The sequence below is a fragment of the Eubalaena glacialis genome, chromosome X (assembly GCF_028564815.1).
Source record: "Eubalaena glacialis isolate mEubGla1 chromosome X, mEubGla1.1.hap2.+ XY, whole genome shotgun sequence".
NCBI classification, from domain to species: domain Eukaryota; kingdom Metazoa; phylum Chordata; class Mammalia; order Artiodactyla; family Balaenidae; genus Eubalaena; species Eubalaena glacialis.
The window spans coordinates 43094242-43107416 of NC_083736.1; the positions used below are offsets into that span (position 1 = coordinate 43094242).

The 13175-nt window shown below is 39.3% G+C and overlaps 1 protein-coding gene across 7 annotated transcripts in view; it reads left to right on the plus strand.

The window, feature by feature from the left end:
* JADE3 (jade family PHD finger 3) overlaps positions 1-11423 on the plus strand; it is a 157046-nt gene extending 145623 nt beyond the window's left edge. For 6 of the 7 annotated variants that reach the window (XM_061177654.1, XM_061177655.1, XM_061177657.1 and 3 more), the window contains 3 exons: positions 3279-3749; positions 5280-5397; positions 8499-11423. In XM_061177654.1, the coding sequence (XP_061033637.1) occupies positions 3279-3749; positions 5280-5397; positions 8499-9409 (1500 nt within the window). In that variant the 3' untranslated portion in view covers positions 9410-11423. The remainder of the gene's footprint in view (positions 1-3278; positions 3750-5279; positions 5398-8498) is intronic. The other variant, XM_061177659.1, reaches the window with a different exon arrangement.
* The last annotated feature ends 1752 nt before the right edge of the window (positions 11424-13175 follow it).

Genomic DNA, 13175 nt, shown 5'->3' on the forward strand with positions numbered 1-13175 from the left:
TCTAAGTATATACCTACAAGTTAGAGGTCCCCAAGACCACTCTCAGGTTCAGTAATTCACTAGAAGTACTCACAGAACTCAAAACACCGTTATACTCATGGTCACAGTTTATTACAGTGAAAGAATACAGATTAAAATCAGCAAAGGGAAGAGGCACATAGGGCAGGGTCCAGGAGAGACCAGGCATGGAGCTTCCAGTTTCCTCTCTAAGTGGAATCTTGTGGACAGTGCTTATTTCTTTCAGCATTGGTGTATGATAATATACACAGAGTACTGCCAACCAGCAAAGCCACCCAAGTCTTGGTGTAGAGATTTTATTAGGAGTTGGTCACATAGACGTGGCTGACCACCTGCATGGCTGGCCTTAGTCTCCAGTCCCTCCAGAGGTCAGGCTGATACCACGTGGCTCAGAGCTTCCACCATAAATCACATTGTTAGCATAGACTATCTGACATGGCCCAAGGCCCCCAGGTAAATAAAGACACTCTTATCAGGCAGGACATTCCAAGGGTTTAGAGGTTACCTCTTAGGAGCTAGAGGCAAAGGGCCAAGCCTTTCTTCGGCAAGGTTAATCCTTTATTGCACATTACCAAAGAGAAATGAAAACATATGTCCGCACAAAAACTTGTACACAAATATTCATAGCAGCATTATTTCATAATAGCTAAAAAGTAAAAATAGCCCAAATGTCCATCAGCTGAAGAATGGATAAACAAATATGGTATATCCAATATAATGGAATATGATTTGGCCATATTTTAAAAAGAATGAAATTCTGATACATGCTACAACATGGATGAACCTTGAAAGCGTGCTAAGTGAACGAAGCCAGATATAAACTGTCACATATGATTCCACTTATATGAAATGTCCAGAATAGGCATTTCTATAGAGACACAAAGTAGATTAGTGGTTGCTTGGGGCTGGGATTGGGAACAGGGAGTGGCAAATAGGCATGAGATTTCTTTTTGGGGGTGATAAAAATGTACTGGAATTATGTAGTAGTGATGGTTGCACAACTCTGTTAATACGCTAAAAACATTGAAATGTATACTTAAAATTGGTGAGTTTTGTGGTATGTAAATTATATCTCAATAAAGCTGTTCTTTTAAAATGGGCAAAATAAAACCTCCCCTATCACCTTAAGTGATTACAGTAGAAATGAGATATATACAAAAGCATTTTGTTTAATAGAATGTGCCAAATATATGTTTTTGGAAAAAAAAATTAAAAGTTATTTGGTTAGCATTTCTCCTTTACCACCAAGGTATATGGACTTCTAGCTATAAATATCATAGAATAACCTTTTTTTGAAACTAGATGGATTTTATGGCAGAATTTCCTAAGGACATTCCATTTTTCATCTAAGTACCCAATTCTTATTCGTGTATTGTCTTTTTATTTTGAGTAATTTATATTTATGTCTCTACATTCTATAAATTTGACCTGAGAGAGATGATCTGTTTTTAGCTTCCCATTAGTAGTAGTTTTATGTCACACACTGATCTCCTTGAATAGAAAACAATCCTTTTGCTTTCTCTTCCCATATTTTTGTCAATTATTAAACAGCAGAAGAGCACTATGCCCAACACTTTTAATCTTTTGCTAAAGAGTGCCTTTTGCTACTTGTGTTTTAAATGACCAGCTAGTTTCTTATTCAAGGGATAACCAAAGGTACCCAGATAAAAGTATAGTTTGGGGCTTTCATCATCCTCATTTTCATGAGGCTTTTCAAATACATAGAATTTTTAAGAATACAAACTTCGATGTAATGTAACAGACTCTTCCAGTTGATCTAAGTTGGGGTGGGCTGTTTTAGGAATACAGTAAGTGGCTAGAGTACCACTTAACTGAAAAGTGGAAGGAGTTGAGGGCAGGGAGCAGTGTAGGTAGAATATCAGGTACTTTACAGGAAGTACAAGCAATAATACATGTGAGGTTGGATAAGATGATCTTTGAATTGTTTTCCATCCCTGAAATTCTTTATCCTGTGAAATTAGATTAAATGGAATCTGCCCCCATTAAAGCTTTGACTGTTGCCAGCATTCTCTTAAGTGTTGAATTTCTCAGTCTATATGGAGACCTATCAGGTTTTACATTTTTTTAGTCTTTATTCATATCCAAGGTCATCCTCTGTGTTTAGTTATCAAAAACCCAACATAAGGTAATTGAGCAGTCTGCCCTCCAGATGCAGGCTTCCAAAAGATTTGAGACTTGGCTTTAACCATGGGAATTCCCACTATACCTTTTGAAACAAATCCTCCATTGCTTTCCCTCCTTCCTTTGCATAAAAATATAAACACACACATGCATTTTAAATCTTTGGAAGGAAAACTGTAACATAACCATAACAAATGGTAATTGAGACTAACTGAAGCACAAGAGTCCAGCAATCATGGGCCAGGTTCTCTCTGCCTCCCTGTGAGTCCTCAGTGCATGCCCCATGGTGATACTTAACAAATGTGTTGCATCTATGAATGGCAGAATATTATAAACTTAATTCCAGATTGTCTGTAACCATACTGTCCAACAGAACTTTCTATGATGTGATGGAAATCTGTGCTGTCCAGTATGGTTGAAATGTGGCTAGTGTGACTGAGGAATTGAATTTTTAATTGTATGTAATTTTAATTTTAATAGCTGCTTGTGGTCAGTTGGCTACCCTGGCTACCATGTTGGACAGCACAGCTCTATAAGACCAATTTCAAGAAGTTAGGTTACTTAGATATTGGAGTTCCTGTGGCCTTTTTTAGAACCAATAGCTGCTCTGGCAATAATATTGATTTTGTTTTTCTTTCAATTGTTCAAAAGCATTTCTTGAGTACTTCCTTGTTCAATAGTTGATGGCAATGCAAAGATGAATGACACAGCTTCTGTCGTTAAGAGCCATGGCCAGGGATTTTACATTTATTATGCTATAGGTACAGCGTGAAAAGGACCATTGTAGAAGCATATAATAAAGTGATATCGGGGTCACAGAAAAAGTACAGCATGACTCTTTACAGGGGCCAAAGAAGAATTCTCGGAAAAACTTAATGCTTGAGCTAAAATTTAAAGGAGAGTTTGAAAAAACGTTTTTTTTGCCTCTGTTTTTACTGTTTTCTATAAGAGCAGATTTCCTGGGTTACTTGTAAAGTGTCCATCATGGTCAGTTTAAGACCAACTTTCTCCCTGTCTTTCCTTTGCTTCCTATGAGCTCTCAGTTTAGGCCCAGGCATATAGGGCTTCCCCTTTCCCCCCACAGCCCTGCTGCCTTAACACATCTTTTCTTCCCACAGTGCTCAGTGAAAAGCTGCATCACTGCCTTCCACGTCACCTGCGCCTTCGAGCACAACCTAGAAATGAAGACCATCCTAGATGAGGGGGATGAAGTAAAGTTCAAGTCATACTGCCTCAAGCACAGCCAAAACAGGCAGAAGCTCGGGGAGGCCGAGTACCCCCTACACAGGGCTTCAGAGCAGGGCCAGACCAAAAGCGAGAAGACCAGCGTGCGGGCACAGAAGCTTCGGGAGCTGGAGGAGGAGTTCTATTGCCTGGTCCGTGTGGAAGATGTGGCCGCAGAGCTGGGGCTGCCCACACTAGCTGTGGACTTCATCTATAACTACTGGAAACTAAAGCGGAAAAGTAACTTCAATAAGCCATTATTTCCTCCGAAAGAGGATGAAGAAAATGGCCTGGTGCAGCCAAAAGAGGAGAGTATTCACACTCGCATGAGAATGTTTATGCACCTACGGCAAGACCTAGAGAGGGTAAGGTGACCAACTTTGACTAGTGTGTAGGTCTTGGTCTGCACAGAAATGGAGGCCCCACTTCCAGTTTTTAAAAGAACACAGCTCATTTACATTTATAGTGTAAGCTTCTGTGTCCTTGCTTATCTTCTGATTTCATCGTGGCCCCAAACATTGGGCTTAGTTGAAATTCTGGTAGACACATCAGAGAATGGAAGCGTCCTCACTTAGATGCTCTGTGAACCTTAAATTTGAAATAAATTTTCATTTGGTTTACTTTTTATTCACTGTTGAACCTAAATTGGCTCAGCTATATTTTACTGACACACTTATAAGACTACAGGCTGAAGAAAGAATGAATTTTATTTAGGAAAGCACCAGATCAGAGTTTCTTAAACTCGGCACTATTGACATTTGGGGCTGGATAGTTCTTTGTTGTAGGGGACTGTCCTTTGTCGTGGGGAACACTGTAAGATGTTTAGCAGCATCCCTGGCTCTACTCACTGGATGCTAGTAGCAAACCCCCACATGCCCAGTTGTGAGAACCAAAAATGTACCCAAATTACCAAATGCCCTCTGGGGGGGTCAAAATTGCCCCTGGTTGAGAGCCTCTGTGCCAGATAATTCAATTTAGCTATATATATATATATATATATATATATATATATATATATATATATATATATAAAATCAGGTATCTACTAAATTAGGTACTGTAGGGGTTCAAAGATAAGTTAGGCCCTGTGTTTACCCTAGAGAATCTTATAATCAAGTATAATTATAGAGGTGGCTTGTTTTTTTCTCTGCTACCAGAATTTGGAGGGGAACTAATAGATTTGGCTCACTTTTTAAAATTTAACTCTCACACATATATAGCACTTACTATGTGGCACCACTGTTCTAAGCATTTTATAAATATTAATTCATATAATCCTAACATGCCTATGAAGAAGATACAATTATTATCCCTATTTACAGATGAATAAACTGGGGCACAGAAAGGTTGAGTAATTTGTCCAGATGAAGGAGCATGAGAGGGTGAGGATTTCACCCTTGTGGCTATGGAGACTTGGCTGAGCTGAAATTGTGAGCAAAAAAGCCACTTCCAGTCTTCCCAGCAGACCTTTATCCTGCTGATCCAGCACTCATTAGAAAACTGTACTGGATCCAGCATTGCCACCATTTACTCAGGGGTCTAAAGGGAAAGCTAAAATGTTAAGTCATCATTCCGTTTTCCCAGCCTGGCTGTGCAGATAAATATCAACCCCATGATACCACAGGGAGAGTAGACTTCAGAAGGTGGCTTTGGAGCATTTTGCTTGTGCTACTGACTGATATGGGAACCATGATCCCACGACTGACCATGCTATGTGACTTCCTGTGGAGTGGCTCTCGTTATACAGCTTTTAGGTTCTGTCTTCTCTCCTCACCTGCCCACCACCCCCCAACCCCACCTGACTTTAGTTGTCTTAATTTTAGCTAAACAATTTCAATTGTCAGGTTTGTGTAACATGACAAAAATCTCTTATTTGCTGGGGGTTGGGCTTTCAGGTCCGAAACCTGTGCTACATGATAACCAGGCGAGAGAAGCTGAAACTGTCACAAATCAAAATACAGGAACAGATCTTCAGTTTGCAAGTCCAGCTTGCTAACCAGGAAGTTGCTGCAGGTAACCTGTATAAATTTTATATCAATTGTTTAACTTAAAAATCTTTTAAATTCATTTCTTCTAGTCCAGCCCTGATATAACGTGGCCCATTTCACTGTTGACTCATGAGGCAAGAAATCCCAGGGTGGGGTTGATGGAGTGGCAGGCCTAGGACAGATAACCTAGGTCCCAGACAGATATTTGAGGCTATTAGTTGGAGCCGTGAAATTATTCTAAAATCATTGGATTCATTTAGAAATCAGTACGATAGGATCTAATCCTAGTTTCCAGAAAACATTTAATTCCAGGGTTACTTAACAATAGTCTGTTATAACAGATCCTTAGCCAGAAGTTAGGAGATCTGGGCTCTTGTCTCTTCATTTATTCACTGATATTTTTTGAGCACCTCCTATGGACTAAGAGCTGAGCTAGAAGACAGAGCAGTCAGCAAGACAGAATTCCTTCAGAGAATTCTGCCCACTTGGTGAGAGAAACAAGTGAGCATAATTACAGTGCCCTAAGCATGGGAGCTTGGCTGGAATAATGACAGTCATATTCAGAGACATTTGTAACCTCCCTGTGCCTCATTTAACACAGAGGTCAGTGGCAGAGCCTGGGCAACCAGGGGTCACTGGGCAGGGTGTGCAGAAGCCAGCTTCTGCCAAGGGCCAGCTATAGAGCAAGAGAGGCACCCAGAAATAAGGTGTCAGGTAGGTATCAAAGGCTCGTGGTCAGTTGTGAGTATCACGGGTCACAGCAGAATGGTGTAGCAGGAGACAGCAGGGCTGCTCAGCCACAAGAGCACCACAATGGACAAGACAAGAAGAACCAAAGGACAGCAGGAAGAGCCTCCATGGTGCCAAGGAAATTGGCCCCTAGACCATGTGGCTTCTGATTAGTGGGACCCAGCCCCATAACTGCTTGTGGCAGCAACAGGTGGCAGGCCCTGGTAGAGATGGGGGCTGTGAGTGTTCAGTATGGACCCTTAGGGAACAAATGCTGCCCGTTGGGATTTTTTTTTACTTACTGAGAAATAATAGTTCATTATTAGTGTATAGAAATGCAACAGATTTCTGTATATTAATCTTGTATCCTGCAGCTTTGCTGGATTTTTTAATTCTAATAGTTTTTGGGTGAAGACTTTAGGGTTTTCTATATAAAGAATTATGTCATCTGCACATAGTGACAGTTTTATCTCTTCCATTCTAATTTGGATGCTTTTTATTTCTTTTTCTTGTCTGATTGCTGTGGCTAGGACTTCCAGTACTATGTTAAATAGAAGTGGCGAGATTGGGCATCCTTGTCTTGTTCCTGAAATTAGAGGAAAGGCTTTCAGCTTTTCACCATTGAGTATGATGTTGGCTGTGGGTTTGTCATAAATGGTCTTCATTATGTTGAGCTATGTTCCCTCTGTACCAACTTTGATGAGAGTTTTTATCATGAATGGATGTTGAATTTTGTCAAATGCTTTTTCTGCATCTATTGAGATGATCATGTGCTTTCTATCATTCCTTTTGTTAATATGATGTATCACATTGATTGATTTGCAAATGTTGAGCCATCCTTATGTCCCTGGAATAAATCCAACTTTATCATGGTGTATGATCCTTTTTATACATGGTTGGATTCAGTTTGCTAATATTTTGTTGAGGATTTTTGCATCTGTATTCATCAAAGGTATTGGCATGTAATTTTCTTTTTTTGTAGTGTCTTTGGTTTTGGTATCAGGGTAGTGGTGGCCTCGCAGAATGAATTTGGGAGTGTTCCATCCTCTTCGATTATTTGGACTAGTTTGAGAAAGATGGGTCTCAGTTCTTCTTTATATGTTTGGTAGAATTCCCCTGCGAAGCCATCTGGTCCAGGACTTTTGTTTGCTGGGAGTTTTTTTAAATTATAAATTCAATTTCACTACTAGTGATCAGTCTGTTCAAATTGTCTGTTTCTTCTCAATTCAGTCTTGGCAGGTTGTGTGTTTCTTGAAATTTGTCCATTTCTTCTAGGTTGTCCAATTTGTTGGCATGTAACCATTCATAGTATTCTCTTATGATTTTTTTGTATCTCTGTAGTATCTGTTGTTATTTCTTCTCTTTTCTTTCCTATTTTGTTTATTTGGGTCCTTTCTCTTTTCTTCTTGGTGAGTCTGGCTAAAGGTTTATCAATTTTATCTTTTTAAAAAAACAGCTCTTGGTTTCATTGATCTTTTCTATTGGGTTTTTTTTAAATCTCTATTTTATTTATTTCTTCTCTGATCTTTATTCCCTTCCTTCTGCTGACTTTGGGCTTTGTTTGTTCTTTTTCTGATACCTTCAGGTGGTAGGTTAGGTTGTTTACTTGAGATTTTTTCTTGTTTCTTGAGGAAGGCCTGTATCACTCTAAACTTCCCTCTTAGAGCTGCTTTTGTTGCATCCCATAGATTTTGGAAAGTTGTGTTTGCATTTTCATTTGTCTCAAGGTATTTTCTGATCTCCTCTTTGATTTCATCATTGACCCGTTGTTTTTTTAGTAGCATATTGTTTAGTCTCTACGTGTTTATTTTCACATTTTTCTTTCTGTAATTGATTTCTCGTTTCATACCATTGTGGTTGGAAAAAATGCTTGATATAATTTCTCTCCTCTTAAATTTGTTAAGACTTGTTTTGTGGCTTAGCATGTGATCTATCCTGGAGAACGTCCCATGTGCACTTGAAAAGAATGTGTATTCTGCTGGTTTGGGATGTAATATCCTATAGATATCTATTAAGTCCAACTGGTCTATTGTGTCATTTAAGACCACTGTTGCCTATTGACTTTCTACCTGGGTGATCTGTCCATTAATATAAGTGGGGTTAAAGTCTCCTACTATTATTGTATTATTGTCAATTTCTCTCTTTATATCTTTTAGTATTTGCTTTATATAGTTAGTTGCTCCTGTATTGGGTACATATGTGTTAATGAATGTAATACCCTCCTCTTGTATTGCTCCCTTTATCATTATATAACGCCCTTCTTTGTCTTTGTTATAGCCTTTGTTTTAAAGTATGCTTTGTCTGATTATGAGTATTGCTGCCCCCACTTTCTTGTCATGTCCATTTGCATGAAAACGTACTCTGTCATTTAAAATGAATCTTTCTTTTTGATCTTAGGACTTCCTTTGACAAATGCAGTAGAAAATTCATTGTTTTACCCACCACCAAGAATTACCTTAAAGTTAAAAATGCCCAAATCAGCCCCGGAAGACTGCAGAAACAGCTCCACAGAGCCTGATCATGGACCTCTCTCTCCTGACGGCAGCTCCCCTGTTTGCAATATGAGGAGCATGCAGGTGGCTCAGGAATCACTAGAAATGAGAATGAAGTCATACCCAAGGTATCCACTAGAGAGCAAGAATAACTGTTTGCCGGCCAGTCTCAGCCATGCTAGGAGTGAAGCAAAGGATCCCAGTCCTGCTTGGAGAACTCCATCTCCAGAGTTCTATCATGGGCAGTCTCTGGGAAAGCCTCTGGTCCTTCAGGCTGCCCTGCATGGACAGTCCTCCATTGGGAATGGGAAAAGTCAGCCTAACTCCAAGTTTGCCAAATCCAATGGCCTGGAGGGCAGCTGGTCTGGGGATGTCACCCAAAAAGACAGCTCAAGTGAGATGTTCTGTGACCAGGAGCCCATGCTCAGCTCCCACTTGGGCAGTCAGGGCAGCTTTAGAAAATCTACCATGGAACACTTCAGCAGGTCCTTTAAGGAGGCCACCAACAGGTGGGTGAGGACCACAGAGGACCTCCCGTGCTATGTGAAGCCAACCAAGAATATTAACCCCAAGGAGCAGCTCTGGGGCAGGCAGTTTGTCAGGCGGTCTGCAGGGAGAGCTCCATATCAGGAAAATGATGGGTATTGCCCAGATTTGGAGCTGAGTGATTCAGAAGCAGAAAGTGATGGGAATAAAGAGAAAGTTAGGGTAAAGAGAGATAGCTCAGACAGGGAAAATCCTCCCCATGACTCCAGACGGGATTGCCGTGGTAAAAGCAAGACATATCCCCTTTCCCACAGTTCAATGCATAGGTGATTAGAAATTCCAAGAAAAACTCCACCTTTGCCTTTGCCTCATATATTGGGGAAAACCCATACACCAAAAGGATTCTAGTATATGTTAGGAGGAATTGTAGTGAAAAGGGTAAAATTTTTCCGCAGTAAATTGGCTTGCAGTTTTTGAACCAGTTTCAAGTCCAATTTTCACGAGCACATCATAGAAATTACATATTGTCCAAAAGTTTAGGGGTTTTTTTTGTTTTGTTTTTTTGCCAGAGGCTAGTGAGAAAAGCTGGGACCAGAGTATTTGCTCAATAAATACTTTGGGGCAGCTTTCCAATTATATTAACACATTGATACACATATGTATTAAGAGTCCTTGCATTGTCCTTGATTTGCAGGAGACCATGATTATCAGACACTAAAACTACTTATCTTTTGAAGCTACAGCATGTGACTTCCAGAGCTCCTGTCTGTAAGAAGTTTCTAACTCCACTGGTACCTGGAAACCCTCTTCAGGGAGAGACCAGGGACCAATATCTCAGATACTGTCAAACTCACTACTCTCTTCCTTTGCTCTGAACAAGGTTGAGTTCCTTTCACAGTATCTTAACTTACCAAGTCAATACACCTAATGCTTATAAGTGTCCAGTGCCTGTTCCTAGACTTGCTTTTTGGGGACGCACTTGTAACTATTTCCACCCAGCTAACAAGCATAAAAGGCTAACTTGTGGATAGTGTTTACAAAAGTACTACTTCCAAGGAAAATGCTCTGATTCTCTCAGTTTAGGCATTTGTGAAGGATCCCAGAGCCTTTCCCAAAGTGAGAACATTTCTGGAGGGTTTGTATCAGGTCAGGGTTTTTGTGTTATTGTTTTCAAATAAGTTTGACTTAAATAAGTTTGGCTGACAGTTTTTGTATACCTGCTTTAATGTTTATAAAATTTTTATTGAGGTATAATTAAGATATAGTAAAATGCAGAGAGGTTAAGTATTCTTACCTGCTTTAATTTTGAAACAGATTTTTATTGTCAAACAGAATTTGAAAGCATGTGTTTAACACATGGATATAATTTAGCTTTGTACCAACTTTGAATCCAAGGCAATTTCCCAAACAAAAGGGCTGGAGCTGTTTTTCAGAAGTTACTCATACTCTGTTCCCAAACTATCAGCCTTTATTAATTTCTGGGAGGAAGAGAATAATTACATTAGTGGGAGATAAAACATACCTGCTTCCTGTTTAAAGAAGAGGAAAATGTTACAGTTTTTAAAGTGTGAAGCCAACTATAATTCTCTGCTCTCTTTTCTTCTTAGCCTTAAATTAATATTCTCTTTCTTCTAGTTTGGGAACATGTAGTGAGACTTTTCAGACAAAAGAGGCCATTTTAGATTTTTTAAGTTGCTTCCTGGTGAAACAGCCCAGCTGCAGTAAAGGCAGGGGCCCCTCTTTTCTCCGTCAATATGGGAAACTCAGCAGTTTTCCTCTCCCCCGCTTTTGTTCCTGTAGCCTGTAGCTTTGTTAATGAGTTCCTTCGCTTTTATTTCTTCCTCCTTTTCTGAAAATTTCTGTATTTTGCCTCTCCTTTGGCTACACCTTCAAAATGTTTCTTTTGTGCCTGTGTACATGTGTGAACATGCCATAGCATGTGTAATAGGTGTCCTATGCTTTGTTTGAATGGAAAAAGCTATGGATTATCCAAATGAGGAACAGTAGTTCTCCTATTTATGCACTAGGTTTCTGTGCTTTTTCTTTGCATTCTCCTGGGTTGGATATTAATTTGACACCTTCATGGTAAAGAAATTGTAGTGGAGCTATGTTATAAACTCCTTCTGTTAGAGGCCAGTGCAGTAGCCTATGTCCTTTCATGCCTTTCAATTCTGAGTGAGTGGGAAGAAAAGCAAACATTGAAAAAGTGCTTCAGCCAAATTCCATATGTAATGCCATTGGGAGAGTATTGACTAAATTAATTTCAGTCAGGGAAATATAGTTGTAATATTTTTACAGGATTTTCCTAGGTAAATGAAGGAGCCTTCAGTTGTATACATTTCAATTGCCCCAAAATGTATTTGCTACATTTTGCTGTTGTTTGAAGTATTACCTCTTAATCTTCTTTGTTAAATTTTTTTTCGTTTTGTCTTATATAGTCCAGTTTTCAAAGATAAACTTGGTCTTTTTTCAAATGTCACCTTTTTACCGATACTTTTTCATTAAATTATGAAAACTGTTAACTACTGTCAGTGTGGTAATTTTTTATTTTGGCATATGGGTTTTAGAAAAGCTTACATATGTTTCTTTTATATTTAAAAAAATCTTATTCATTAAGCAAAACAGATGGTAAGGGGAAAGGAAGTAGGAATTGAATGTTTAGAAGCACAAATTTGTGATTCATGTCAATACCAGGGACCAAAGAGAACTCGGAAATTGGACTCTACCTGCAAATCATGATTTCATCAGGCCGATAAGACGGAACCTTAGGACCAACATAAATCACTAGGGGAATGGAGCCTGTCTAAAGTCACAAAGTTCAGAAGGCTTAGATCAGGCCTCACTTAAATATACATTCTTTACAAAATTCATTCTATTTTGGAGTCATGTGAGAATATTAAGATTATAGGGGTTATGTAGTGTCATGGGGGGATTTTTGAGGGCATTTATAAACATTTTCATTATGTTTGAGAAATGTATTTGCTGAAGGTCATTGGGTAAATCATTAGTGAAGATAGTTAAAAGATAAGGTTGTTTCTCTCCCCCATCTTCTCTTCCCCCTCCTCCCCCTCTTCCCCTGCATTCTCCCTCCACCACCACCACCTCTCTCTCCTTCATAGATAACTGTTTTGATTCAGTAAATTTCTAGGTAAAGTGTTGGAGTACTAAAACTACAAATACCACTCTGTTATAGCCAACAAAAGCTTTGGGTGTATTCTAATGTCTATATCTCTAATAAGAGGTGAACCTTTGTTTTCATGTTGAAGAAACTTTTAAATTCATAGGATAAACTAGAGGATGCACAGTCCCGGGGCTTTTTCCCTCCAGGACTTTACAATCCTCAGCATGCTTGCTGACCCTTAAGAATGGAGGAAAAATACATGATAGGATTAAAACCTTATTCACCACTGAATAACCTTCATGGGATATTTTCAAAAAAATGTATCTTATTTATAACAAATGTTTATTAGATTTTCACAACCTTAATTCACCTATTTTCAAGTTTTATGGAAAGCAGCAATTACATATTGATTTTTAAAAATAACTTTAAGTTAATAAATAAAGGCCTACCCTGAGGCTGTCTCTCCTACACATGGAGCTCTGTAATACTCAGTTCATCATTGTTGAAGGAGGCTTCTGTGAATTCGGTTCATTTTACTTCATGGATTGGAACGGATTGCATGACCTGAAACCATGAGGATAGTTGTGTTTGAAATGAGCCGAGATGACGGGGGTGGTCACGCCCCAGATTGGTGCTTCCTGCCCTGTCCAGTCACTGATGAGTTCTTTGACCTGATGCTCCCTAAATACGTTAATCATCTTGACAAACTCTCAGAGCATCCATCATTTCTCATCTTGTTAAAGTGGGTTTGGGTGTGAGCATTCCAACCTCACAGCCTGGACACCCCAAGCATTAATTTCTCTTTCCCTGACTACTCCTCCCACCCCACCTTCTTAGTTTCCTTTATTTTTACCGATTGTCAGGTTATAAACAAACTAGAAAGATGGAATTGGGCTGATTAAGCTGTACTTACTACAGCAAGTATCTGCTCAGCTTCTCCCTGAAGAAAACAACCTGAGAGGGGGTTTACTCATG